Raw genomic sequence first — 25,880 nt, 5'->3', positions numbered from 1 at the left:
TTAGTAATGTTAATTTCTATATTTATCTAGTTCTATAGCTTCATAAATAGTCAAATTCTTCTAAAGAAGTGTCCTGTACTTCCTAATGTTTAGTTACTTTTTTAGTGTTTTATACTTACACTTGAAAACTCAATACTATAACTGGACTTACACTGTTCAAAAAGTACAAAGAATTTTTTTTTCTTTAAGATTTTTACATAAATTAAAAATAAGTGTCAGTTTTCCATCTTTAGACTAAAAAAAGGAAAGTAACCATTAATTTTATTTGCCAAATCAGTAGTTATTTGCCAAACCAGATCAGCAGTTATTTCCTGGTCTCTGGACAATGCTGTTTCCCCATCCCTACACAATTACACTTCTAAATTTTGTTGTTCAAGATCTAACAAATACAATCAAGCTGTATTTTATTGTATCTTAAGAAAAACTGGTACAATTACCACATTTGTTCAATATATGGTCTTAATTGTTAGATTTCATTATACCTTAAAGGCTCTTAAAAACCTTTAACTATATACCCTTTTTATACACAGAGCTCAATCTTTCCTCATTATCAAGTAAACTACATTAGGTAGCAGTACCATATAGTATACCGTAAACTTATCTTTGATTAATTACGTGTATTAAGTAATTGTAAAAAGTTGAGTCATTTGTGCAGTGCCATCAGATGATGATGACATCAGAACTTTTTAAGGGCCAAATTATAAGGTTAGTGGACTTTTCAGGGCCTTTCCTCCAATCAATGGTGGCTGCTATGATAAACGGATGACCACAAAGTTGGTGAGCAACACTAGTTAGCCATTTTAGTCAGTATTAAGTGATATCTTGTAGTTCTGATTTGCATTTTCCTAATGACTACTGATGTTGAGCATCTTTTCATGTGCTTACTGGACTTTTGTATATTTTCTTTGGAAAAACATCTATTCAAATCCTTTGTCTGTTTTTATATTGGGTTGTCTTAGGGATCCAACTTCATTATTCTGTATGTAGACATCTAGTTGTATCAGCACCATTTGTTGAAAATACATTGCATGTCATAGCACTTTGCCAAAAATTAGTTGACCTTAAATATGAGGGAGTATCTCTGGATTCTATTCCATTGATTTATATAAGTCTATTCTTAGGCCAATATTCACTCTGTTTTGATTACAAAGCTTTGTAGTAAGCTTTGAAATTGGGAAGTATGAGTATTCCAACTTTGTTCTTTTCAAGATTGTTTGGGCTATTTTGGGGACCTTGCATTTTCATATAAACATTAGGATCAAGTATCAATTGCTGCTAAAATGGGAAGCTGGGGTTTTGATTTGGCTTGCACTGAATCTGTACATCGATATGGGGAGTACTGCCATCTTAACAATATTAACGCTTCCAATCCATAAACAAAGATGTCTTCTTTAATTTCTTTAAAGTGTTTTACAATTTTCAATACACAAATCTTTCACCTCCTTGGTTAAATTTATTCCTATGTATTTTTATTCTTTTGGATGCTATTGTAAAGAACTATATTCTGAAATTCATTTTCAGATTGTTCATTACCGGTATATAGAAACACAACTGTTTTTGTGTCAGTCCTGAACCCTGCAACTTTGCTAAGTTCGTATATAAATTCTAATAGTTTGTTGTGCATTCCTAGGATTTTCTATACACAAGACTGGTATCTGCAAACAGAAACAGTTTTACTTATTCCCTTCAAATCTGGATGCCTTTCATTTCTTCCTCTTGCCTAACTGCCCTGGCTACAACCTCCAGTACAACATTGAGGAGAAATCATGAGAGGAGGCATCCTTGTTTTGTGCCTGATCTTAGGGAAAAGCATTCAGTCTTTTACCACTGAACATGATGTTAGCTGCGGGTTTTTCATAAATGTCATTTACCAGGCCAAGGAAGTTACTATAAGGCATTTTCATATTGAGATTTGTATCTTAGTAATAAACTAAGGCTAATAAAAGCATTTGATTAAACTTTCCATAATTATCAGATTCAATCCAACACTATGGGCTGTTGATCCAGCTACAGTTAGACATTATCAAACCTACATTAAAGGTTTAACCTCATAACTTGTTTTTAATACAAGTTTTGCCAAACCACTCTTGCACTGTTTTTCCCTCCTAATAAAACAAATGTACATTTTTTTCTAGAATGTGCAAACTGTATATAAAAGTGTATGTTCTTTTTAAATAAATGTCATATAAGCACCCAAAATATACAGCTAACACCAGTTAAGATATGTTCCTCCTGCCAAGGAATCATAAATAGTCAGGTGATGATGTACTAAGAAACCACTGCCTTACCTATGGTCACAAAGATTTACTCTGATGCATTGTTATAAGATAAGGCAGACTAAAACAATCACTTTGTTAAAATTTCCATGTCAACTGGGGACATGTAGATAATCTAGAAAAAAATATTATATTCATTATCATGTCCAAACCATTGGAATAAGTATAACTAATACATTAAAAATTCTAACACCAAAAAAAATTGAAATTATTTTGATATTCTAGTCTCCAAATCTTCACCTCATAAAATGCTTACCATTTTCAACTTATGCAATGAGAAAAGAATAAAGACTTCACAAGTGGAGCATAAACTCCATCAGGTAAACTATTCCCCTTTACAAAACCACCTGTCTTTATACTAACTACATAATATCCTAATCAACTGAAAAAATCAATTAGCCTCTTTAAAAAGGTTACTGACTTTTTTTATAAGCAGGAATAAGTTCTGCATAGTAAAAATCCTTTAAGATGTTCCCACTTACCAAGTTTTTTCATGTAATTTACATTTTAAGAATCCATTAAATTTTCCATTTATATCATATGAAGTTATTTTATTATAATGTCTGTTACACTCAAGAGTATTTTATATATTTGTCATTTTTCACTTGTCATTATAATTCAATAACATACATTATTGGTTATAAATATACTCAATAGTACACAGAATCAGTTTGTCACTCAATGAACATTTACTAAATGACTGCTATATGCTAAGGGTAAATAAGACAAAATCCCCGCCCTCCTGAAACTTACAGTCTAGTGAAAGAAGTCAGATAATTCAAACAAATAATTCAGAAATAAATGAGACGGTGATAGAAAAGACAACGGGATAGAAGAAGGACTGGAGGGCAACCACTATACTCTAAAGAGATGACCTGAGAACTAAATAGTGAAGGTGAGTTACAGCAGGGACTTTCTAAGCAAAAGAAAGAACAAGTGCAGAAGCCCAAGATGAAAATGAACATGGTGTGTTTGAGGGAGTGTGGGGAAAGAAAGCAGTGCCAGCTGGGCCAAAGGAGATGAGGGACAAAACTTTGTAGACCACAGATTTTAGCTAATTGCAATGGGAAGCCAGTGGAAGATTATAAACAAAAATGACAGGATATAATATATCCTTTGAGAAGATCACTGTTGCTGCTATGTGAAGATGAAACATGAGGATGAATAAATAGTAGCCGTTGATGGAGAACCACGTTCCTTCTTTATATGGTTTCTTAGTCCTCTCTCTTCCTTTCTGTTCCCATTCCCATCACCTGACTGCTGATTCTTATATCCTTCTACCACATGGGCTACTTCAATAATATCCAAACTAGAATCTCTGCTTCTATAGCTAGACTGTACAAGTTCTGTCCAGAAAAAGTAAAGCCACTGTTAATATAATAACAGTTTGCATGACGATGTAATCTGGCAGCCAAGAAGAGTGGGCTGGAATGCACATGTGTGAACAATGATGACTTCACTATACTAGTCAGTGAGGGTGGCAGACGTCATTGAGTGAGCATGTGTACTGTATGGCCCTTCGCATTCAAAGTGACTGAGTAGAGCAACAAATCTGCATCAAAGGTTGCATTAAGTTTGAAGATTCCTCCGTGGAAACTATTTGAATGGTTCAGAAGGCTTTTGGGGATGATGCAATGCGTGTAACACAAATAAAAGTATAGCACAAAAACTTCAAAGATGGTTGAGATTCTGTTGAAAGTGATCCATGTTCTGTTAGGCCTGCAACAAGCAGACAACATAAGAATGCTGAAAGTGTATGGGCGGTGGTCAACAAAGTTTGGCAACTGACAGTGTGAGAACTAGAAGCTGATTCTAGGGGAATCTGGAGATTCCAAAAACTACTGTGTCCAAGATTTTGACACAGGGTCTAGGCATGAAACATGTCATGGCAAAATTTGTTCCACGGCTTCTGCTACCAGAACAGAAGGAACATTGTGCTGCAGTTGATAATGACTTGATTCAAACCTCTACCAATGAACCAGATTTCCTCAAGTAGACCTAACCAAAGACGAATCATGGGTCTACAGCTATGATCTGGAAATGAAGGCCCAGTTGTCCCAATGGATGTTACCTGGTTCTCCAGGCCCAAAGAAGGCATGGCAAAGTTGCAGCAAGATCAAGACCATCTTAATTGTGTTTTTTGATTGGGAAGGTGTCGTGCATCATGAGTACACCCCTCCAGGCCAAACATTTAATAAGGAGTTCTACCTCAATGTTCTTCACCAGTTGAGAGACGCATACAATGAAATGGCCACGGCAATGGGCAACTGGTGATTGGCAGTTTCATCGTGACAATGCGCCCATTCATGCATCAGGTCTGGTGCAGTTTTTTCTGGTGAAACATCAAATCACTCAGCTGATTCAGTCCCCCTACAGTCCAGATTTGGTGCCCTGCAACTTCTGGCTTTTCCCAAAACTAAAATCACCTTTGAAAGGGAAAAGATTTCAGATGGTGAGATTCAGGAAAATACACGTATGGCAGGGCAGCTGATGGAGAGTCCAACAAAGGATTTTGCAGAGTCATTTGAACAGAGAAGAGATGCTGGGAGAACTGTGGGAAGAGGTCCCAAGGTGCCTACTTTGAAGGAGACTGAGGTGTCATTGTCCTATGTATAGTGTTTCTTATATCTTATATTTTCTTCAATAAATGTCTCTATTTTTCATAGTATATGGCTGGGTACTTTCTAGAGAGACCTTGTACTTTTTTTGAAAATGCCTTGTTCAGGCCTATCTTTCTGCTTCCAATGCCTCAAAAACTCACTACTGTCAACAAAGGAAAATAAAAATTCCTTGACATTCAATAACACTCCACACTTTATTTCTAAACCACCTTTCCAGCCTCATTTCCCACTATTAATTTGATAGACTCTGTTCTGCATCTCAGAATGATCTTCTCACGCCTTCCTAAACATGGCTTCTGACGCCACCTTCCTGCTTTCCATGACTGCCCCCTTTCCTTATTCTTTGCTTAGATTCAAAATCTGTTTCTTCTTCATGGCTCAGCATACATTTTCCTTGATTCTCCAGAGCAGTGGCTTTTTGACTATGACCAGGGTTTTACATCATGTGTTCTACATTTAACTTTACTTCAAGCAATACACTTTGATATTTTCTATTCTATTCCTTTTTCAAAATGACTACACAGACCACAACTGGGTTTCAACCTTCAGCTTGAAACCAATTTTAGCCACCTTTCTAGAATTCACTGGTAACTTAGCTAGATCCTGGTATTGAAAGATGAAACCTATAATTACCAAACTATAATGACCTTTATTAACCTTAAGAAAAGGATGTGGTCAGTCTCTTACACTTCATTTTATCTACCATCATGCCAATCACTATATTTATTAATCATTATGGAAGGAAAAGACTGATAATAGACACAGCTATCATATTGATGATCCCACAGGATTATGAATAGGTCTGTTTTGTGTTCCCATTGTCTTGTTTCAAACTGTAGCTATGCTGGTCAAAATGGCTAGTTTGTTTTTTTTAATATATATTTTATTGATTATGCTATTACAGTTGTCCCATTCCCCCCCTTTTTTCCTTCAGCTCTGCATATCCCTTTCTCAACTGCATCTCCCCCTTTAGTTCATGTCCATGGGTCATACATATAAGTTCTTTGGTTTCTACATCTCCTATACTAAAAAGTTCCCCCTGTCTGTTTTCTACCTACCATTTATACTACTTATTCTCTGTACCTTTTCCCCTTCTCTCCCCTCCTACTCCCCTGCTGATAACCCTCTTATGTGATCTCCATTTCTGTGATTCTCTTCCTGTTCTAGTTGTTTGCTTAGTTTGTTTCTGTTTTAGGTTCAGCTGTTAATAGGTTAGCTGCGAGTTTGTTGTCATCTTACTATTCATATTTTTTATCTTCTTTTTCTTTAACAGTTCATATAGGAAGGATTTGGTGATGACGAACTCCTTTAACTTGACCTTATCTGGGAAGCACTTTATCTGCCCTTCCACAAAATGGCTGGTTTTTAATAATACTTTGCCCTACACTTTCTGGGTTCCTATTTTATATGATTAAAATATTATTGCATAGTGGGGAAACAGAGTAAGTACTCCATAAATGCTTATTTCATCTATGCCTCAGAAGTATGAGAAAGTCTCAGCATGAAGATAGCAATTACTACCATTCATTGGACATGTTTTTCTTTTATGAAAAATACTCAGGCACTTCTTCTCTGCCTAAGAAGGCACTGTTAATCCACTATCATCTACTGGGCCTTCTAGCTTTGCCAAAACTACAATAAGGGTGAGCCTTTTGTTTCAATGGAATGGCAGCTATTAAGGTTGAATGGCCTCTTCTGTCATCAGCATTAAGGTTCTTGACCATTAAAGTCCTCTTAAAGTTGTTTTCTTTTAAAAACATCATCAGTAATTTTAATAAAATAAAAAACAATGAAGCAATCTAAAATCTGTACTGATTTCTACTCTAGCAAAGGATCCAACACATAAGGTAAGCTAATGTAAATTCTTAATTCTTAAATCTCAAAGATTTGTTCATTTTCCTCTACCTCCTGAGTCTGCTATAGGCCTAGGGATATAGGGTAAGTACCCAAATAACAAATGCTCTAAACCATCTAAACTAGGCTCAGTGTAACTATCAGGACTTTAGGCAGAAATAAGGCCCCCAGGACCTATCCAAAAAAGAACCTGAATTTATCAGTCCTGAATCTATGTAAAACTCTCTAATGGGCTGTAGGCATTTTAGGGTGATTGTGGGCCAAGACAAATTGCCCTGGGCCTGCCAGACCCCAAATCTCCACCATCAGGTTTATCTCTAAGATCTGGGAATATGAACCTCAATATTTGTTGCCTATTGTCTCCTCAAGGACAAACCCAGGGCGGGCTTCAACAGTCTTGGAGTTTTGTTTAAGATAGCCATCTGGAATTACTCTTGTCATTAACTAACAGTTTAAAGTCATCCACTCTAACTCTCACTTCATTGCCCCAGTAGAAAACACTAACTCAAAGCAGCTTTATATGAAAGATTTTAGAACTGAGCAAAAAAGAAAGCAACAACAACAAAAAAAACTTCTAACATCAACATATATGTAGAGTGACAAAACTTCAAATATGAATTACTTCAGGAAAACATTTTTCAGAATGAAGACAAGACCAAATTGTTCTTTTGATAGTAAATTACTTTCATCACATAGGCTCACACTCAAAAGGAAGGGTAAAACCAAAATTCTACTTACTTTAAAGGATGCTAAAGCAAGGTTAACATATTTTCTTTAAAATGTCAAATAAAAATGGTACCTTGGGAACAAAGAACTATTAAATAGAACTATGAGGGGGCTTAAAAATATAATAACAATACAGGCTTAAATTTTTTAAGTATTTTTTATGTTTCACTTCTTGCAAGTTTGGCTGAAACCCACCCGCCCTTAAATTATCCTATATCTACATACATATATATGTATTTTTTTTCTCGTGGATCATAAGCCAGTAACCTCCCAGAAGTGAAGTACGGGTTATTCAATTGGATTCTTTGTTGGCACTCAGTCTCTGACACATTCTAAATAAGATTTATTTATGTTGACAAATAGCCCTTTTAAAAACAAATTCATCTTGCAAAGGTTAATTCGATTAAGCCTCAAGAAAGAGAGGGAGGAGGGAGTGATAAAAGAAAGAAGGGAGAAGAAATAATTTGAGAAATAAAGGCTATCTAGGACTATCAGAAGAGGACAGAAGATGATGAGGGAACCATGCTTTAAGTGAGGTAGGAAACGAACTGGGAAGTCTCAGACATAAGTAAATAAAATTAGAATAAAAGCCTCCACTGGAGACACTGGAGACTGTGTACAGTTCAGGAGATAAAAGCCATGCATGTTCTACCAGTGCCACAGACACTAGATTCAACAACTTATAGAGTATATCAGAATTGATATGCAGAATGCATTAAACAAACTTTACTCAAGATTTAAAGAGCTCCATTCCAAACAGTTTACTGAAGTCTCTTTACTCCAGTGTTTTTTTGTTGTTTTTTTTTAAAAAAACCTTTTGTCAAGTTTCCTATAAGGGTCTCCCAAGGACCACATTCAGGTGGCTGAAATAATTATAAAATCCACGTCTATCAATATTTAAAATGTGTGGCCCAAAATACACTCTAATTTAAAGTTCAATGTAAAGTTTTATTTATTTGTTGAATCCTCAGAGTCATTATTTCTTGGTCTTTTTGCCATGTTTTAACTAGCTATAAGGCAGAAAAGAGATTCTTTAAAATGAAAGGTTTCCTGCCAAAATGCTTTGCCACAAAGTAGGAAACAACTTCGACTAAAACACAGAACTTTGCTCCACTTTTATCCTCCACTCAGTAGTGAAACCATCATCTACTATACACCAAATGCTAGGAACTGAGGATGAAAAACTGAACAAAACAAAACAAACAAAAAATTGAACAAAACAGAATCCCCTGCCTTTGAGGAAATCGTTCGTAGTCATCTGACAGAAAAAGGCATATGAACAGATACTATTACCTGATTAAGTTTTAGAGTAAGAGATGTGAGCAGGGGCTTGCGAACCAAAGTGTCACAGGTTCGATTCCCAGCCAGGGTAAATTCCTGGGTTGCAGGCCATAACCCCCAGCAACTGCACATTGATGTTTCTCTCTCTCTCTCTCTCTATCTCCCTCTCTTCCCTCTCCAAAAATAAAGAAATAAAATCTTTTTAAAGAGAGATGCGAGCGGAACATTGCACAAATGAACTGGTTAAAAGCCACTAAGTCAGCCTGGAGGACTATACTAAGTTTGTTCAAGAGAATTTGACATTCAAATTCATCTGCAGTGAGGCAGTTAGGCTAGTCAATCTGTAAGGTCCCTTCTATTTAAAAAAGGGAGGGCAGAAAGTTGACAGTCACAGAGACCTTTTTTTGTCAAAAATGACTGGTGCAGGCAATTCCAGTTTGTTGGTTATTAATTTAATCTCTATCAGAAAAAAAATATTTATACAATCCTCATCTTCTCTCCTCAACTTACCTCTTTCTACATTCCTTTTCTCAGTAAACAGTAATACCACCTAATACTTAACCTTCCATAGCAAACTAATCACTAATTTATATTGATTTTACTCCATACTATCTCTTTGTTCTGTGTACTTTCCTATCTCCGATGGCCCCCATCATCTCCTACCACAGAGGCTTCCAATAGCCTCCAAGAGTGTTCTTGTCTCCGAGATCCTTTCTCTCAATCAACCAATTCTTCACACTGCAGCCAAACTGCTTTCCAAAACACAAATCTGATCATATGACAGCCCATATTAAAATCGTTCAACTGCCCCCTACTGCTCTCAGAAAAAAGTCCAAACCTGCCCTGACTGGTGTGGCTCAGTTGGTCGGGTGTCATCAGGAAAGCGAAAGGTCACCGGTATGATTCCCAGTGAGGGGCACATGCCTGGGTTGTGGGTTCAGTCCCTGGTTGGGGCACATGGCTAGGCTGTGGGTATGTCCCTAGTCGAGAGCATACAAGCATGAGAGGCAACTGATTGACGTTTCTCTTTCACATCAATGTTTCTCTCCCTTTCTTCCTCCCTTTCGTCCCTTTTCTCTCAAAATAAATAAAATCTTTTTTTTTTTTAAGTCCAAACTCTTCAGCATAGCTGTCAATCTCTGGCCTGGTTTGCCTCGTGCTACAATCTGTTATGCTCATATTGAACCTTTCAGAGTCTCTTCAATATACAGCGTCTCCTCACCATCCTCTGTAGAGCCTTCCAAGACTCCCTCAGAAAAGAACCAGGTGACCGTGCAAAATAATCTTGCAGCATCCTCTGCCTCTCCATTTCCATACTCACCACACTACATAGTATTGTCTTTCTCCCCCAGGAAGTTGTAAGTTCCTTAAGGACAGAAACTATCTTATACATTCTTGCATTTCCTATGTAAAGTATTACGCCTGCCTGTCACTGACATACAGTTCATGCTTGATACAAGATCTGTTGAATGCATGAATAAGTGAACAAACTGTAAAGAAGGAGAAATTCAATGTTCTACAATTTGTCATAACATGTATTGGCTATACTACAGACACCTAATCCTTTAGGCAAGGCCATATTTAAGCCATAAGCCTATCACAATAAACTCATAATTCAAATGAAGTTAAAAATGTATTTCCACTTTGGATAGTGTAAGCTTACTATTTAAGTCATTTTTCTGAGAGAATTACATATATATATATATATATATATATATATATATATATATCAGAATCATGATATGCTATGCATTTCTTGAAAAGTATAACTACATATGCATTATTACATTATTTTCACAGGTAAAATGTTGAGTTTTCTTTTTAAACATAAATGAAAGCTGCACTTCATTAATGACTCACCGATTCTTTTCCAGCTCATTGTGTGTAGACCTGAAAGGGAAAAAAAGAGCATTAGCCATGTTTTGTTGCCAGGGCTATAGAAAGGAGAATTAGTTTAGTTACTGCTATACCACATTCAGTGAATTTATTTAACAATGCAATATATGACCAGACTTCTATAATATTACTCATCAAGAATAGTCTACATTCATTAGGACTGTTCATCCAGATATAGTGTGTTTAGTTACCATATTTTTCAGGCTATAAAAGATGCACTTTCTGCCCAAATTTGGGAGGAAAATGGGGGTGCATCTTACAGTCCAAATGTAGCTCACCTGGCTCGCTGTGGTGGGGGTGGGGGAAGAATGGCAGTGGAGTGGGGTCACAGGTTATTAAATAATTTACCACATTTTTTGCTTTAAAGTTTTTTTTCCTATTTTCCTCCTCTAAAACCTAGGTGTGTCTTATGGTCCAATGCATCTTATAGTCCTAAAATTACAGCAATAACTGTAAATATTCTGAAACTGGAGTTTCATTGTTCTTTTACTAAAATTAATATTAGCACATGTTCTTTTGCCTGTTTCTAGTATTTCACATTTTGGTGATTTGTAGACATTACATCGAAAAATTTAATTCAAACAATCTCATTCTTGTTTAAAAATTTAAAAAAATGTATGTACTTCTATGTTCTCTTCCATCTCCACTTACTACTAAACACAGGGAGGGAAAAGTTTTAGCTAGTGTAGAAGCTGAAACAGCTTTGCCTTACTGCTAAGTAATACAGAAAAATTCAAGTCTTTCTGCCTTTTGTGTAAAATATAAACAAGAGAAAGTTATAAAAGAAATGAAAACAACATAAATATAAGATAATAAAATCAAGGAACACATTTTTTAAAAGAATGGGAGGACATGCCTCAAAATACTAACAATGATTATTTTCATGATTTTTTTCCTTTTGCTTTGTCAGTATTTGTTATAATAATACCACCTACTGAGGAAGCAAAGTGTCTGCTAATGAATGTACCAAGCAGTTAACATACATTATCTCATTTCATCCCCCAAACAGCCCTTGTTTTATAAACAAGATTACTGAGGTTCAGAGAGGTCAAGAGAGATGCTCTTGGCCCAAGAGTATAGGGAGCAGCCAAAGCCCAAGCTCTTAAACCACCTGCTGACAAGCAATACTGAAGAGAGGTTAAGGGCACAGATTCTAAGGCCAGACTTCCTGGGTTCAAACACTGTGTGGCCTCGTTAAAGTCCCTTCATTTCTCTGTGCTCAGTTTCCTCATCTATGAACTAGGAAAAATAACATTACTTCATATTACCACTATAGGAATAAACAAAGCCTACACTGAACAATAAAATATAACAAACTCTAAAGTTAGGTACTATTAGAATTGTGTTATACTAGTTCTCTTGAATAAACATATATTACTTTTACAATAATTTAGCATTAATAATATAGGAATTTTATAAAGAAAAATTTAAGTTCTTGTCAGCAGAACTAAAACTTTAACCATTTAATATAGTGTATCCTGGTTAATGTCAAAGGCCTTTAGAATATTACATTACTGATGGCTTCAATCTGATTTATAATTCCAGTGGATGTTTAAGAATCAAATTTCTAAATTTCAATAGTGTTTTTATCAATATCATAATTTTGTGGAAATTTTACCCACTGTGTTAGTTCAAGAGCCAAAAGGCTTCTCTGAGTTACTGTCCCCTATCCACCATTTGCTTTTTTGGCAATTTCATAAGGTCCAAGTGACACAGGATGAAAAAGACCGATGTTCATTTTCAAGAGATTATCTTAATAGAAGGACTTCTCACTCAAAGAAGGTTAAAAAAAATCTTACGATGCTTCTAGAGATCAGCCAAATGAAAGGCAAGTATATGTATAAGTCAGATGAAAGAAACTATAAAAACAGAACATTTAGTCTTACAGAGACTGAAGAGGTCAAAACCCAATCAGTAAATCTTATTACAACTAAATCTCTATTACCATATGTGTTTATAAAAAGTTTTCAGTTCTTTTTTATTTTACTGAAATGTCAAAGTAAATTAATAAGTTAAAAGAGGAAAACAAAAAATATCATTCAAAATTTGAATGGGTAATCAACAATAAAATTCCCCACTCACTATTAGTTTTGGTTTAACTGCCATTATCTGAGAAGAAAACTTAGAACAAGTAAAACAAAAGCAATGAAATACAAGAGTAAGTAATAAATGGAAACAATCTATTTAGAGAGAAGTAGACTATGTGCTATAAACCTATTCTGAACAGTCTGGCAGTCCAATATATGGCCATAAATATAAAAGATAATATACCCAAAGAAAACTAACTGTTGAATTACAATATTATATTGAGCCTATTATCAAAGAAGCACCAAAAGAACATAATCTGACCCCTTGCTATTAACAAAATTAAAACAGCAAGTTCTTCCAACCTCTCAGACTTTATCTTCTTTCTAAAAAATATAAAATAACTAAGAATATGAACTTTTTCACCAAACCAGGAAATACATGCCTTTTCTAGTTACACCACTAGTTAAGTTTAACAACATTTCCATATACCGAGAAGCAAAAATGATTATACATACGAATCTTTATCATACTGCCATGCTCTTCAGACTTTCAGAAAAAGCACCAATAGTATTTACTTATATTTTGATGGCTGTTTTTGCCTGTAATCTCAAATCAACAAATACTGAGTATCTTAAATGTTCAAGGCTGTCTTAGGCTGTGGGGAACAAAGAGAATCTCTAGTTGGTAAATTAAGGTATGTAGAGAAATAATAACTCAAGGTAAAATAAAAATATGAAGAAAGGTACAAAGTGCGGTGGGGATTTAAAGAAAGCAGCATTTACTTCCAAATGGGGTTATCCAAGTAAATTTTAGAAAAAGGTGGCATTTAGTATGGGGCTTAAGTGATGAGTACATATGTGACTAGTGGAGGCTGGACCTGGTAGAGTTTGGATATTCCAACTAGAAAGAATAGCATAAGCAAGGTCCATGGTATTAGAGGGAAAAATTCTGAATTTAAATATTAACTCTCTCACACTGTGTAACTTTGGACAAATTCTAACTTCTCTGATTAACAGTTTCTTCATTTGTGAAACTGGAATAAAATCACATGCCTTGGCTGGGTTACTGTGAGAATTAAGAGAGAAATAGGTAAAAGCATCCAGCATGTAATAAGTGCTTGGTAAATGTTAGCCACTGCAAATATTCTTATTATTTTAAATAAGTATTAGTAAGTATCCTATGTGGGACAAATTGAGAGGCTCTGAATAATACCTGGAATTAACCTGGAAATAAACAAACAACCATAATGATGAAAAATGAAACTGAAAGAGAAGATTGGTATTTTCATTATTTAGCCAGCTATGAGGGCAGTACAAGATTTAGAGTATGACAGAAAGATGCCTAACTGTATGTACACAGAGAAAATAATAATCCACATAGTGCTGGCACCACATGAGTAACTGAACTGATCACGTACTAGCACACTCAGAAGCAACTTTGCTCTTCTGAGCCTATGTGTCTAACCAAGCCCTTCCAATAATGTGCCACTGAAATATACAATTATGATCATTTCCCTGTAAGACTGAGATGTTCTGAATAATCCATCTAGTTAACCCACTCTTCTTCTGCAAATAAAATACACCTCTGAAAGCAAACACTAATGAACTTTCTTTCAGACACTCAGTCTTTTTTTCCTTACTCTGAATGCTCGACAGCTTCAAAGGACAGAGAGGACATTTCTACCATTTTATCATGGAATCACAGGTGATCTTCTTCACCAATAACATCCCTCTAAGAGAGACATGCTAGCGCATTCCCTATGTGACTGGGAGTCATTAATCCCAATTAGATCCATGGCTTTCCACTGACTACAACACAGCTATAATACATAAACTTTTTAATTCTTTCAGATGCAGTTTGGTGACAGCCAATGTAAAGAAGCATGGAGTTGAAACTGCACAAAATAGTTAAGAGTAGTGCCACCATGGAAGGAAAACAAAAGCTCCCATTCCTAGAATTAACATTCACTTCTAGAAAAAGAAAAGACCACTATTTTCGATGAATTAATGAGCCAACTCCCAATTCATTAACCTTTTTGTTTCACTTACTTCCTAATCCTAAAGTGCCTAATGAATGTAGTCCTCCACACAATGAAAATCACACATTCAGTGAAGCTAAATGAGTATCTCCTAACTGTGTTCTAAAGCTTTTACTTCATATATACATACTCAGAAAGCAAGAAAAGCAGAAAACTTCACCTACATTAGCGAAAGGGTCTGTGAAGTAAATACCTGAAGATTAAAAATAATTAGGAGAATAGTAAAACTTCTATTTAAATTTATTATTCTTCCAAACTTTATCATGTATTTATAAAATATTAGTATAGTAATATATGTATATAATTATAAATATATATACATATATTAGAAATACAAACTATTTTAACTGCTAGTGGTACAATAAAGTAGTCAATAGAGTTTGAAGAACACTGTAACAGAAGAAAATCACACTTATTGCCAGTACAGTAATTCTTTCAAAAAGGTAGTTTTGTACATGTTTCTATCAAAGGTACATATTTCTAAGCTGAATTTATTGGAGTGACATTGGTACACAAAACCATACAGGTTTCAAGTATACAACTCAACAAAATATATGCACACTGCATTGTGAGCCCATTGCCCCAAAGTGTCTTTCTGCCCCCATCCCCCTCTTTGTCCACCTCCACCTAGCCCCAACACCCCTTTCCCTCTGGCTATCACCAAAAGGTATACGTTTTTTAAAAATCATCAAAGACAGTAAAACTTGAATATTGCAGACTTTTAGAAAAAAATGCATCATAAAAATTGATTTTTTAAAAAATGTTTACTGATTTTAGAAAAAGAAACATCAATGTGAGAAAGGAATATTGATTAGTTGTCTCCCACACACACCCTGACAAGGGTATCAAACCCACAACCTAGGTATGTGTCCTGACTGGGAATCCAAACCTCGCCTTTTGCATATGGAACGCCTCTCCAACCAAGCCTTATAGGCCAGGGTGAAATTTATTGCTTCTTCTTTAACAATGACAAAAACACATCACCACTACAATAACTAAGACCCCCCCCCCCAAAAAAAAACAAGTGCCTAATAGGATGCATAACAAAAACTACAATCAATAAATTTTTCCTTAAAACTTACATATCAAAGCTGAATATACGCATACCTTACAACTAAGCATTTCCACTTACAGGCATATACAAAACTAATATATGCATATATGTTCACCAAAAGACATGCAAAGAATGCTCACTTTTTTCACTAGCCCAAACTGAAATAACTCAATATCCAACAACAGTAGAATGAACTGTGAAATATTCATATAATGTAATACTGTAGAGCACTGAGAATGAATTATAATGCAATAACATGGATGAATCTTCATAATTTCAAAATAATGTTGAATGAAAGGCAGACACAGAAATACATACTATGTAACTATATTCATATAAAGTTCAAAACTGACAAAATTAATTTATGGTATCAAAAGTCAGAATAGTGGTTACCTCAAGAGAGGGGGAGGCAGTGACCAAAAAGAGTCAAGAGAAGAATTTCTAAGAGTCTGTAATATTTTATTTCTTCACCTTTGTGAAAACTCATCAAGCTATACACTTAAGATTTGTGCACTTTTCCATATGTACATTTTCAATAAACAGAAAAAAATGAAATTACATATAAACTGAATTCTGTAAAAATCAATTCATTTTCAATTATAGCAAACACCCTAATTTAAGTCTCTGACAAGTCCTTTGGTAAACTACATAAATATCCCTAAGTTATGCACTTTGTAAAGTACAATTTTCAATAAATTTATAAGTACAAAAGTCATACAGAGTAAGTTTTCTAAACACAATGGAATTAAATCAGAAATCAATAACAATAACATAACTAGAAAAAATCACTATTTGGAAAATGTGTCACAAATCAAAAGATGAATCGCAGAGAAATCAGAAAATATCCTGAACTGAAAAATAATAAAAATACAACATATCAAAATGTATTGGATGTAGCTAAATCAGTGCTTACAGAAAAATATTTAGCTTTAAATCCTTATGTTAATGGAGGGGGAGCCCAAAACCAATTATCAGAGATTCCACCTTTAAAAGCTAGAAAAACAGACAAACTGAACCAAAAGAAGAGGAGCAACAACACTCAACTATGGGCTATTTTGCACACCAGAATACATTGGTTATATCTAGAGACATTTTTTGGTTAGCACAACTGGGTAGATACTGCTGGCATTTTTTAAGGAGAAGCCAGCAATGCTTGTAAACATCTTATGATCAAAACAAAATTATATGGCCCAAAATGTCAATACAGCTGAGGATGAAAAACGCTGAAGCAGAGGAAAGAAATAGTAAGACCAAGAACAAGAGTGAACAAAACAAATAACAGGAAACAACAGAGAATATCAATAAACCTACAAGCTGATTTTAAAAACATCAGTAAAAATAGATAAACTTCTTCTAAGACTGATGAAGGAAAAAACCAAAAATTAATATGTTCAAAAAATAATATTAAGAGCAAAAAGGCACATCACTACAGACCCTACACACATTAAAAAGATGATCAGAGAGTATTACGAACAACTTTATTCCACTAAACTCAACTTTTATAAAATGGACAAACTCTTTAAAAATACAAGTTGTGAAAACTGACTCAAGAAGAAATAAAAACCTTTAATAGACTTGCATCTATTAAAGAAATTAAATTCAAAATCAAAAACCTTCCCATAAAGAAAACTCCAGACCCAGAATTCTTCATTGGTAAATTTTACCAAGCATTTAGGAATAAATAATACCAGTCTTATATAAAATCTTTCAAAAAATAAAGAGGGAACATTTCCCAGCTCATTTTGAGACCAGTATTATTAACTTGATACCAAAAACTTGACAAAGAAATTACATTGGAAACACACACACATATGCACACACAGAGAATGCTATCTTTCATGAACATAGACATAAAAAATCTTAACAAAGCCCTGGCCAGGTAGCTCAGTGGGTTATAGCATTGTCTCCATACTCCAAGGCTGTGGGTTCAATCCCCAGTCAGAACACATACAAGAAACCAACAAATACATAAATAAGTGGAACAACAAACCAATGTTTCTCTCTCTCTCCCTTCCTCCCTTGCTATAAAAACAATCAATAAATTTAAAAAAGAGAGAGGGCAAACAGGAGCCTTGTCAAGGGAAGTACATCACACAGAAAAGTGCTTCTCAAAGGGAGGCGAGGTTGGCAAGATAGCTGAATTTCCTTGCTCGGGGACCTGCAGGGAAGTGGAGATGCCTTCTTTCATTGGCTACACTCCCTACCTATTAATTTATTTCAAGTGTTAAAGGAATCATTGCTTAATATTCATTCATTACACCTTCAGTTCTTTTTAGCATTCGTCTTATGTTTAAGACTCTTCATTATCTTACTGCAATAAATAAAAACAGTGAAGATTTTCTTTTAAACAATTTTATTGAGGTATAATTTAAATACTGTAAAATTCAGCCATTTTAAGTGTACGGTTCAATGAGCTTCAGTAAATTCATACAGTTGTGTAGCCTTTACAATAATCCAGTTTTAGAACACTTTTGTCATTCCAAAAATTCCCTCGTGTGCATCTGCAGTCAATTTCCACTCCCACTCCCTAGCCCACCACTGGTCTGCTTTCTATCTCTACAGTTTTGCCTTTTTTGTAAATCTCATATAATGAAGTCACACAATATGTACTCTTATGTATCTGATTTTGTTTACATAATGTTTTTGTGGTTCATCCATTTTGTTATATGTATGAGTAGTTTGTTTCTTTTTATTGCTAGGTAGTATTCCATTGTATAAAACATACAGTACTATATTTTATTTATCCATTCACGAGCTGATGGATATTTCAATTTCAAAAGCTGTTTCCAGCTTTTGGTGATTATGAATAATGCTATGACCATTCACACTCAAGTCTTTTTGTGGGCATTCTAATTCTTCATGTTTATCCCAAGGATCTAGGTGGACAAATACACAAAAATATCTGTACAAAGATGTTCGCAGTAGCCCTGTTTGGAGCGAAAAAAAAAATCTAAAAATTTAAATGGCATCGGTGGATGAATGACTTAACAAATTATGGCACATACATGAAATAAAATATCATGCTATAATTTAAAATCAACAGATATGTATGAACAGGAAAAACTGTTCATGATAAGTAAAAGCAAGACTGCAAAATGTTCAACCCGAAGATCCCTCATAGGATCCTCTATTTTCCCTGTATTAAGCTCATCACAAGTTGAAATAATATCTTTATGTTTACTTGATAACATGAGTCTCCTTTACTAGATGGTAAGAGTGATGCACATATACACATACATGCAGAGGAAGAAAAACAGTATGCTAATATTTTAAATGTAGGAAGCCAAAATGAAAAATAAAAATGATCTAGCAGAAAGACACACAAAAACACAAGCTCAAATTACATCAGCACTATTGACCTAAAATGGGGTCTGGACATATTATTTTGTCAAAGAATACCATCAAACATCTTTTATTGTATTAATATCTGGAAAACTGTCTTCACTTAACAAATGACAAAGAATCATGCTATATCCAAAAGGAGGCAATGCTATTTCATTTGTAAAGAGAAATTTAGGAGAGAATGCTTTCTTCAAGTCAACAGTCTTGCCTAGTTAGAATGGAGCATATACTGCTTAAAATCCAGCTTGTAAATGGATTTTACAAGCTGGATGGTTTATATCACCTCAACCACCACCTACAGCTATCACGCTTGGGCAAATCACTCACCATCTCTAGGCCACATATGTTTTAACCATAAAATGAGTATAATATCTTACATGCATAAAGCAAAGAACTATACCAGATGAAATCCTGAGTTCCCTTTCTATATTTGTGATCTTCCATATCATATATTTAATATTCTTGCAAAAGGCCTCTCATCAAATAGGAACAGAAGCAGTTATCCTACTGACTTATAAAGCATGATCATTTAAGTCTCCTTCAAAAGATATTCCCACAGAGGAATATATCCTTAAGAACCCCAGCAACAGCAAACTTACGCTTCAAAGAAGCATTTAATGGAAAGTAAGAGTATGTTTAGAGTGAGGTGTATATATACAATTCATGAGAACTTTTCATTTAAGCTCAATTTTAGTGGAAGACAGAGTATCACAGAACATATCACACAGGATGTTTTAATCACTCAACATTTGGAAAATATTGAAGAACAATAGTAACATCATTAAGAGCTTAACTGCTACTAATCTTCACATTTGTCCTAAAACTGTGGGACTTTTCTGTTGGACAAAGACCCAGAAACTATTTTCTTAATACATAGAAAATTTGAAAAACATACAATAGTAAAAAAAAAAAGCTTCACAAAAATAAGTCTTTATCTAATTATTCTGTGACTAGGTACAACATGTTTAAAAATAAAAACAAAAGATACTGCAACAAATTAAATGCAGAAGCAGATGCAAAATCCAACTATCTTCTAGTAAGTCAGATATTAAAAGTATTTATAAAAATGCAAAAAAAGAGAGAGAAAATAAAAGCAGAAGATATAACAAATCTCAAACTACTTTCAGTGGGGAAAAAATCCTCTGCAACTATCCTAGAAAAAGAATTCACTGCCATCCCCCCTAAAAATTAATAATCCATAAGACAGCCAAAAAAGATATAAAGCTATAAATATAACAATACATTCATTTCCTGTAAGACTAAAACATTTCATTATTCTGTAGCTGAAAAGTTAAACTAATGCCACATAAGCAAAAGGAAAGTTGTTTTGCTTTGTTTTTTAGTGTCCTCAAGCTTAGCAGGTAGAACTGAAATACTGCTGCTGTTATGTAGTATCTAAAAGATACTAACGAGAAGTAATTTTCATCAGCTTGAAATTCAAGCATAAAGTGGTACTATTTTCTAGATCACTTTAAAATAATGCAATTATTATGTATATTTCACAGGCACATACCAGTATTTATTGCCAATATTTGACAGACATATGTTCTTTGCATACACAAATTTTGATGTTTTATTTTCATGACATAGGATGACAATAAGAGTTCTTTTAAATTAATTGTAGCATTGTATAGAACTGGTGGTTTGAAGATTTTTATTCTTCAAATATCACATATTGTTTTCCTTTCCAAATCTATTATCATTAACGTCTTTTAGAATACAAAGTAATCAATGAGTTTGCCAAAGCCAGTATTGCATATTCTTCCATCATTTCTCCTTCAAGTCTAATATAGTACTCACCACAAAAGAGAAAGTCAGTTCCAACTTAGAACAGTCTACCTGGAATTTTAAAACCTTCCATTTTTAAGAAACATCTACTGTATACAGTGCACAGTGATAAGTTCTGGAAATAATGCTTAAAGAAGAGGTTCAAGTTCCTGCTTTCATGGAGTTTTTAGTCTACTAAATGAGACAAGAATTAAACAATCATATAACCGTATTTCTGTAAGCTATAAGAAGGAAAAATAAGGGTGCCATAAGGTATGTAAAGATCTGATTTACTTTGGCAGATAAAGAAAAGCTGTCCTAATGAAGTTATGGTTGAGCTGAAGAGAGTTATTAGGCAAAGATGGCTTGGCAAAACGGGAAGAAAAACAATTCACAGCAGAGAACAGAGTATATGCAAAGATATAGGAGGAAACATGGTATATTGAAATTGAAAAAAAGATTGGCCAATATAATTCATTAGAATTATATTTTGGATAAGAGTGGTTGCAGGGATACTAGTTATGGTTATGGCAGTTGTCCAGGTGAGAGATGATGGTATCATAGATTAGAAGAGCAGCCATGAAGATAGAAGGCAAATTGAAGAGATCCTTAGGAGAAAATCAGTGTTACGCACTGAAGACACATAGAGTAGAGTCAGTAGAGTTTTAGAGATAACAGATCTTGAGATTTTTTTTCAGTTGTGAGACAAAACAGTCAAGCAGCTAGGAATTTCAGCTTACCTGATGCTCTGAAACAAGCCAGATAGCATTTGTAGCCAGGTTCTCTAATGGCAGTAATATCTTTGCAAGGGTGATTTTAGGAAGTGTGCCAGAAGGCCATAACCAAAAATTCAGTGAAGTAGACCATATATTTAAAAGTAATTATATGAGGTCTGTCCAGAAGGTATCCAGCCATGTAAGATGAAAAACAGAGACATTTATTGAAGAAGATATAAGAAACATTGTAGCCCTGGCTGGCATAGCTTAGTGGATTGAGCGCAGGCTGCAAACCAAAGTGTCACAGGTTCGATTCCCAGTCAGGACACATGCCTGGGTTGCAGGCCATGACCCCCAGCAACCGCACATTGATATTTCTCTCTCTCTCTCTCTTTCTCCCTCCCTTCCCTCTCTAAAAATAAATAAATAAAATATTTAAAAAAAGACTCCTTATAAAAAAAAAAGAAACATTGTATACAGGACAACAACGCCTCAGTCTCCTTCAAAGTAGACACCTTGAGACCTCACACAGTTCTCTCAATCTCCACTAGCTACCCCACTGTATTTTCCTGAATCTCTTACCTTTCAAAGGTAATTTTAGTTTTGGGACAAGCCAGAAGTTGCAGGGCACCAAATCTGGGCTGCAGGGGGTCTGAGTCACCTGGGTGATTCAATATTTTGCCAAAAAACTCTGCACCAGACGTGATGCATGGGCGGGCAGGCACATGGTTGTGATGAAGGTGCCAATCACCAGCTGCCCTACCTGCGGCCTTCTGAATCATCAGAATAGCTCCCGTGGAAGAATGTTCAAGCTTAATGCAAAATCTGATGCAGATTCGTTGCTCTACTCCCTCAGGCATTTTGAATGTGATGACCACACAGCACACATGCTCACTCAATGGCATCTACTGCCCCCACTGACTAGTACAGTGAAGTCATCATTGTTCACACATGCACATTCCAGCCCGCTCTCCTTGGCTGCCAAGTTACATCAATATCAAGCAAACCATTCTTGTTATATCAACAATGGTTGGACTTTTTCTAGACAGACCTCGTATATTGTTATATATTCCAAATGTCAGTTAGAAGGATCCCAAATGATAAAATTACTGGGATTTTCAAGGTACAAGCTTGTAACATGCTATATCACTTACTTTCTCTCCTTTGTACTTGTGTGAAAATATTTCAAGACTTGGGGAAAAGGAAGAATAGGAATTTATAGTATTATCAGTCAAATAGCAACATAAATTTATAAAATAACATTTTATATCAGGAATATATTATTACACCTGAGGATATTAGGAAAAAAGTCAACCACCATTATGTCTTAAAGATTCTACCATGCCAAAGAAACAAATGTTACTTTATGACATATAAGACCAATATTCAAAATGCATAACAGGAAAAGCAACTTCCACATAGGTAGCTTTTTAATCAGGAAAGTAAGATATACATGCTCATCAAGTCTATTCCTTTCCTTGTTTCAGATGACTAATAAATGAAAAATTTTTACAAGTTGTCTTTCTTTCTGCTTTAGGTAACCAGTATAACAAAAATCTCTATTAAATCCAGTAATAGGCTTAAAGCTAACAGAAAGTTCACAGTTTCCCCTTACAAATGGACTAACAACACTATTTTCCAAGTACCCCAGTATTAGAATTTGATACTTGGCTCCCCTACTTCGTGAAGCAGATTTTTTAAATAGTAAGGAGGAATAATTTCTAGTGTTTCACCTTAACACACTAGTTTTTATCTATAGGCCCCAGCCTAAATCCCACACATTAGTAAACCTTGAGCCAATAAATTCTAAAATCTCCCTTTCTACTTATATCCACATGAAAATTTACCTTCCTTAGTCTTAAGTGGTCCAATGTACATGTAGTTATTTTCCCTTGGGTACTGTAAGAAAATGGCATGCTTGTAGTTCTACAAATTTTCTGACATGCTATGTTAAAACATACAATAACTAGCACTGTGGTGTCACATACAATATTAGAATCCTAACAGGAACACTAGAATGAAAGAGAAACTGCTCTTAGTCAAAACCCCCAAGCTGAGCAAAGTATGGGTCAAAGATCTCAAAGACTCATTAATGACCTGTAACATAATTGGTAAAATCTAGAAATTCACATTTATTTATGTCTCTGTAATCTTTGAGTTGTTAATAAAAATGTCACCTCTTCAATGATGGGATGGTATAGTGAATCACCAATATAGTAACTGATCTCTAAAGCTGTCAATAAATCACTTGTCAAAGAACTTCAGGGAAGAAAGGACCTGGGGAAGTATATAGTCTCTATTCCCTCATTTTACAAATAAGAATGGTAAGGAACAGAAAGAAAATGCAATCATATACCTGATTTCTAGAAGATAAAAAGACAATAAATACATACAGCATTACAGAACCTAGGTCTGGTGTCCTATCTGGTACTCTTCCCAAGTCTCCAAATTAAAAAAAAAAAAACACCTTTTTTTAAATCTACACATGGCTTGAAAAACCCATAAATTCCTGAACATACTGTAGGTCTTAATTGTTCATACCTTAACCAGAAAAAACTACAAAGAGCAAGAAAATTTATACTTCTATTTTTTAAATGCTATGTAACATACTATATAATTTTCATCCCAAACCTGCCATACCACAACAAACCCTCTAGGCCCACACATACACATAAATATGGCATACTAAGCTTACAGCTAATTATTTTTAAGAATAAGTTTAAAAAATACCTAGTCTTGAAGAATAAAAGCCCATAGAGAAAATATACAGCTTTAAAGATGAGTCGAAGAGAAAGGGTGAATCCTAGTTTTGCTTCAGTGCAGAATAAAAGCAAAATAGAAAGATCTAGCCCTGACTGGTGTGGCTCAGTGGATTGAGTGCCGTCCTGAGAACCAAAGGGTCACAGGTTCGATTCTCAGATCAGGGCTCATGCCTGGGTTTCAGGCCAGGTCCCATGAGGGAGTGTGTGAGAGGCAACCACACATTGATGTTTTCCTCTCTCTTTCTCCCTCCCTTCCCCTCTGCTTAAAAATAAAAATAAAATCTTTAAAAAAATATCTAACCTTTTGAGCTCTAAATGTGATCTATAGGAGCTTCAGATTTTCTGCATCAATTAGTAAGAGCTCCCAGTCCTGCTGCCTTCCTAGGTGACTACCCAACTACCTGTCTGGAGTTCTCCAAAGCTTTCAAGCAAATTTAGTTACCCAGAGGTTGTTCTATGCCCCTCCAAAATGAATGTTTATATTCACCACACAAAACTTTGGGAATCAGGAAAAAAGGTCTCAATTCCTTTTATCAATGGAAACGGCAGCATCTGTTGATTTTCTTTTAAAACAAACTTTTGAAAACCTCATGAGATGATTCCTTAGATTCCATAGAAGAAACAGCCACACACTACCAAAATTTTTTTAAACAGAAATCAACTGTATCTTGAGTATATCCAGATAAGCATTTTCTAGGTATCTGTTCTGAATAAAATATAAGCACCTTTCCTTTTTCTCTTTATTTTATTATTTCTTTAACAATTTTATTTATTTTTAGAGAGAGGGGAAGGGGAGGAGAAACAGAGGGAGAGAAACAGTGTGTGGCTGCCTCTCACACACACCCTACTGGAGACCTGGGCCACAACCCAGGCATGTGCCCTGACTAGGGATTGAAATAGTGACCCTTTGGTTCACAGGCCAGCGCTCAATCCACTGAGCTATACCAGCCAGGGCTCTTTATTTGTTTTAAAAGCTCCCTTACTACCCTGGGTCATGTGGCTCAGTGGACTGAGTACTGGCCTGTGAGCTGAAGGGTTGTTGGTTCAATGCCCCAACAGACACATCCCTAGGTTGGGGGCCAGGTCCCTAGTTGGGGCATGCCAGAGGAAGCTGATTGATGTTTCTCCCAGACATCAATGTTTCTCTCTTCCTCCTTTCTTTCCTCTCGCTCTAAAAATAAATAAAATTTGGCGGGGAGGAGGCTCCCTGAGCAATCCATTCTTATCATTCAATAAAAGGCAAAACTTTCATAGCAGTCTTCCCCTTCATCCTTAAACAACAAACAGACCTTGCTCTACCTAGTAGTATTTCTGTTCCTTTAACAAAACCCTTCATTCTGCTTTGTATACTTCCTGAGATATTTCTGAATTTTAAAAATTCTTGGATCATCCAAGTTTAAACATGGCCCAAATTACTTTTAGCATGTAATTGCATGCATAGACACACACTGCAAAACTTCTCAACTTACTGTCCCTCTAAATCATAGATCTCCCCACTAAATAATCTCAGCAAGAACTT

General features: G+C 35.1%; 1 protein-coding gene across 2 annotated transcripts in view; it reads right to left on the bottom strand.

The window, feature by feature from the left end:
- MXI1 (MAX interactor 1, dimerization protein) overlaps positions 1-25,880 on the bottom strand; it is a 74,735-nt gene that overhangs the window by 28,670 nt on the left and 20,185 nt on the right. For both annotated transcript variants that reach the window (XM_045854143.1, XM_045854144.1), the window contains exon 3: positions 10,619-10,648. In XM_045854143.1, the coding sequence (XP_045710099.1) occupies positions 10,619-10,648 (30 nt within the window). The remainder of the gene's footprint in view (positions 1-10,618; positions 10,649-25,880) is intronic.

The sequence above is a fragment of the Phyllostomus hastatus genome, unplaced genomic scaffold, assembly GCF_019186645.2.
Source record: "Phyllostomus hastatus isolate PE091 unplaced genomic scaffold, TTU_PhHast_1.1 phas_scaffold_1066, whole genome shotgun sequence".
In the NCBI taxonomy this organism is placed as follows: domain Eukaryota; kingdom Metazoa; phylum Chordata; class Mammalia; order Chiroptera; family Phyllostomidae; genus Phyllostomus; species Phyllostomus hastatus.
This window is presented reverse-complemented; position numbering and strand designations above follow the sequence as displayed.